General features: G+C 40.8%; 1 protein-coding gene across 1 annotated transcript; it reads left to right on the forward strand.

Annotated features, from left to right (window-relative positions):
• The first annotated feature begins 2,513 nt into the window (after positions 1 to 2,513).
• On the forward strand, positions 2,514 to 4,667 carry LOC102989936 (HIV Tat-specific factor 1-like). The gene is given in 2 exon segments (XM_055078724.1): positions 2,514 to 3,597; positions 3,600 to 4,667. Coding segments are annotated over 2 exon segments (2,139 nt in total). The 3' UTR covers positions 4,655 to 4,667.
• Positions 4,668 to 5,202: the final 535 nt, after the last annotated feature.

Below are 5,202 nucleotides of genomic sequence, written 5' to 3' on the forward strand. Positions count from 1 at the left end.
GGGAAGCTATGTTATAAAAATATTTTTATCCTCTAATTTGAAGGCCCATATATAATGTCTTGAAATATTTATATCCCCCTAGTAACTGAGTGACCCAACCATCTGTCACTGAACTCAGTCTTGATATAATAATAGGCTGATGCTGATACAGGAGAACTTCTAAGTTTAAAAGTCCTTTAACTGATGTATTATGCCTACTTGAGAGTTTTGGGAAACTAGAACTCTGATCGCATGCTATATATCGTTTCCTTCTTTTTTTTTCTACTTGTATTTAAGTGTCAACAGCTTAGACCTAGAATCAAGGTCAAATCTTGATCATTTCTGTCACTATCTTTGTGACCTAGAGTAAATCACCTAATTATGTGAACTTCATTTTTCTTTTTCCATTAAGTTGTAGATGATCTCAGGGACCTCTCTAATTTTCACCATTTTATGATGTAGTATGTGTATTTATATATAAATATATATATATATTTCTAATTGCTTCACTTTTTGTATGTTCGAAGAGTAAGGTCCATTCAAAGAAAAATCAATTAAATATGTTTGAGACAAGGATCATATAAATATTTACTTTTTCCTCATATATGTAAGAATATTTATGACTAGGGGCAGGCTTGTTTTTTCAAACATCTGTGTCATTATTGTTCTGGTTATCTTTTGCTGCATTACAAAATATTCCAAAATTAGAAGCTTAGAACAACAATCATGTCTTTTTCTCAGTTGTCCACAAGCTGGGCAGTGCTTATCAGTGTTCTTTGTGGCAGTAGCCAGGGCAACTTGACTGAGGCTATTTGATCTACTTCCAAGACTTCTCCCTCCATAGAGGGCAAAATGGTACTGCTGTTGATTGATAGTCAGACTATCAGTTGGAGGCTTTGATTCTTCACCATGTAGGGTCACTCCAGGAACTGCTTGGGCTTCCTCACAACATGGTCACTAAATTCTAAGTGTAAGTATACCAAAGGGAAAAACTTGGGAAGTAAGCATTTCAAGAGGCCCAGGCAGAAGCTTCATGTCTTCTTGTGATGTGGCATCAAATCTGCATTCTTTTGGTGAATCAAGTCATAAAACCAGCCAAATTCAATGGAGGAGTCCAACTACTCTAAATGAGAAAAATAATAAAGTCTGTGCTTATCTTTCTTTTTTTTTTTGTTGTTGTTGTTGTTGTTGTTGTTGTTGTTGTTGTTTTTGTGGTATGCGGACCTCCCTCTGTTGGGGCCTCTCCCATCGCGGAGCACAGGCTCCGGACGCGCAGGCTCAGCGGCCATGGCTCACGGGCCCAGCCGCTCCGCGGCATGTGGGATCCTCCCAGACTGGGGCGTGAACCCGGTTCCCCTGCATCGGCAGGCGGACGCACAACCACTGCGCCACCAGGGAAGCCCCTGTGCTTATCTTTAATTTACTGCAGACTGTCTCCCTCTAGACACTTTATTAAGAAATGCTAACTAAGGCCTCTATCTTTTCCTTCAGTTACATTTTCCATCTAAGGTGGAGTTAATGATGATTTGATTAGGTTTATATAATTTTCCGTTTCCACTGTAATGAGATAGACATAAAAATCATTAATTATAATTTGAAATGCTGAATTTAAAAGTAGAATGAGATATATACAAAGAGCTGTGGAAACACAGGAAAGGCATTCACCAACCTTGAAGCTACAGAACGCTTCAGAGAGGAAGTAACAATGAACTAATTCTTTAAGTATGATTCAGAGTATGCTGCCAGATTCATCATATACCCATGCACAGGTGTACACTATGAACCACATACAACTACACTGGGAAGATCCTGAGTTGTCATGTGGGAAAGGGCAAAATTTATTCTAGGCACTGAGAACAGCATTTTCAAGGGCATGCAATTTTGAAAAAAATTAGTTGAGTTCAGAGAAATGTGAGAATTTTAGTATGGATACACAATATCAAACAGATTAATTCAGGATTATGAGGTCCTGAGATGCTACCTGAAGCACTGTAGCAAAATTGTTTTAATGCTAATGTATTTTAACTAATTAATTTGTTTTTAATTTTCTCCTGGCCTTTCACCCATTCATCAGGTATTAAGGATGGAGATTCATTGCCTCCAAGAAAGTTTACAACAAGGTAGAAAGCAGAAGTAGTCGGGTTTGAGGAAAAAAAAGCTTCTTTTCTTTGGAGCAGAATAATATGCACTAAGTAAGGTAAGTCTAGAAGAAGGTGCAGAGAAAGAAACTAATCATTTAAGTGCTTGTTTGTTACTCCTCTATAGTAATCTTCAAAAAATGGCATACAAGAACAGCCCATTTATTTTCACCTATATTATTCATTAGTCTTGTTTTTACATAGACTCAAGCCCAGAGAGAAGAATAAATTATATTACACCGGTCTGAGACCCAGCCGGCGGGGAGCACAGAACACCTTGTGCTCGCTCCCGCTGCGTTGTGGATCGAGCAGCAGTGTCAAGACCCAGCGGGGCGAGCCAGCGTCATTTCGGCCTCTTCGCTCTCCCGGACCCTGCCCCTGGGCTAAGTCAGCAACATGAGTGGCAACAACTTGGATGAGAACAAGGAGTTTGATGAGCAGTTGCGAATGCAAGAAATGTACGGAGGCCCTGAGGACAGCGACACCGAGAAAGATCCCGGTGGAGAAAACGATTCTTTCCGGCAGCAGCCGACTGACACCCCATACAAGTGGGACCTGGACAAGAAGGCTTGGTTCCCCAAGATCACTGAAGATTTTATTGCTACATATCAGGCCAATTATGGCTTTTCTAACGATGGTGCGTCTAGTTCTACTGCGAATGTCCAAGATGTCAGTGCTAGGACTGCAGAGGAACCTCCACAAAGAAAATCCCCTGAACCCAGTGATACCAAAAAGAGGGGAGAAAAGAGAAAGAGTGAATCAGGATGGTTTCATATTGAAGAAGACAGAAACACAAACATTTATGTTTCAGGTTTGCCTCCAGATATTACAGTGGATGAATTTACACAACTCATGTCCAAGTTTGGCATTATTATGAGAGATCCTCAAACAGAAGAATTTAAGGTCAAGCTTTACAAAGATAATCAAGGAAATCTTAAAGGAGATGGACTTTGCTGTTATTTGAAGAGAGAATCTGTGGATCTCGCATTAAAACTTTTGGATGACGATGAAATTAGAGGCTACAAATTACATGTGGAGGTGGCAAAGTTTCAACTGAAAGGGGAATACGATGCCTCAAAGAAGAAAAAGAAGTGCAAAGACTACAAGAAAAAGCTGTCTATGCAACAAAAGCAGTTGGATTGGAGACCTGAGAGAAGAGCTGGCCCGTCCCAAATGCGCCACGAGCGAGTTGTCATCATCAGAAATATGTTTCATCCTATGGATTTTGAGGATGATTCACTGGTGCTGAACGAGATCAGAGAAGACCTTTGGGTGGAATGTTCGAAGTTTGGACAAGTTAGGAAGCTCCTCCTCTTTGACAGACACCCTGATGGTGTGGCCTCTGTGTCCTTTAGGGATCCGGAGGAAGCTGATTATTGTATTCAGACCCTCAATGGAAGGTGGTTTGGTGGCCATCAAATCACTGCCCAAGTGTGGGATGGGACTACAGATTATAAGGTGGAGGAGACCACAAGAGAAAGGGAGAAAGGTTTAGAGGATGGGAGGTTTTCCTCAACACTCCCAAAGCCAACAGAGGTCTTCAGTGTTCAGATTCCGTCTGGGCTCCAGAAAGGGTGGGGCCTTCTAGAGTTAGGCATTTTTCAGAGCACCCTTGCACATCTCAAACGAATGTTCAAGAAGCCGCAACTGAAATGGCACTTGAAGAACCTATAGATGAAAAGAAGTTTGAAAAAACAGAAGATGGGGGAGAACTTGAAGAAGCTGCTTCTGAAAAAGATGCTAAAGAAAGTGGCCCTGAAAAAGAGGCTGAAGAAGGCTGTCCCCATAAAGAATCTGAAGAGAGCTGCCTCAAAAGAGAGTTTGAGGAAGGCTGTCCCAAAAGAGAGCATGAAGACTTCCCCAACAGAGAGTCTGGAGAATGCATCCCCGAGAAAGAGCATGAAGAGGGTAGTCCTAAAAAAGAGTCGAAAGAGAATGGTGCAGAAGGAGAGCCCCAAAAGAAGAGACCCAAAACAGATCCTGATGAGAACGGCCTTGAGCAGGAGCCTGAGGAGGAAGCCAGCCCCCAGAAGGCAGCTGAAGATGGCAGCTCGGAACAAGGGTCTGAAGAGTGCTCGGAAAAGCAGTTTGAAGACGACTCCGAAAAAGAGTTAGAAGAAAACGGCCTTGAGAAAGGTTTTGAGGAAGAGGGCTCTGAGAAGGAATTTAATGAAAACATTCCTGAAAAAGAGATAGAAGAAAATAACTCTGAAAAATCAGAATTTGAAGATGACACCTCTGGGAAAATGTTTGATGAAGAAGGCTCTGAGAAGGAGTTTGATGAAGAGTCAGATGAGAAGGAAGAAGAGGAAGATGTGTATGAAAAAGTATTTGACGATGAGTCGGATGAAAAAGAGGACGAAGAAGATGCAGAAGAAAAGGGGCTGGAAGATGTTGATGAAAAGGACGAAGAAGACGATGCAGATGAAAAGGTGTTTGAAGATTCAGCTGGAAAAGAAGATGAGGAAGATGTAGATGTAAAGGAAGATGAAGATACAGATGAAAAGATGTTCGAAGATGACGATTCCAACGAGTAGTTGTTTGATGACGATGCCAGTGTTACTGGCATGTTACTAACATGTTACTAAACATGTTACTAAAACTTATGAAGTAAAGAACACTTCGGAGTTTTTCCCTGCCCAGTCCTCACAAGTTACTTTTATTTTTCTTTTCTACCCTCTTGCCATGAAAATTGAGTCTTAAATGTGCAAAAGTAAACTTTCCAAGGTCCACAGCTTCCATTATTGAAAATACAGAGGAAATCAGAATTCTACCGTGTACTGTTTGGGCCCCTCTAGAAGCTGATTAAAGTTACAGGACCTTTACCCAGAAAAATCTATGCATGCACTACACAACCTTTTGTATACAGTTTGGGGTGGTTCATGGATCCCCTGGAGTTTTAAGAACTTTCATCATGCATATTTCAGATTTTTGCTTTTGATTTTGTTCTAGAATCATGGTATCTAGTATATGCTAAGTTGTGTAGTCCCAATAAAAATTTGGGTCTTTCTTGATTGTGCTTTCCAAATTCAGTATTGATGAATTGACTTCTGATGTAGCATTAAGAAGTTATTCTCATAAATCA

This window comes from Physeter macrocephalus, chromosome 2 (genome assembly GCF_002837175.3).
Source record: "Physeter macrocephalus isolate SW-GA chromosome 2, ASM283717v5, whole genome shotgun sequence".
NCBI classification, from domain to species: domain Eukaryota; kingdom Metazoa; phylum Chordata; class Mammalia; order Artiodactyla; family Physeteridae; genus Physeter; species Physeter macrocephalus.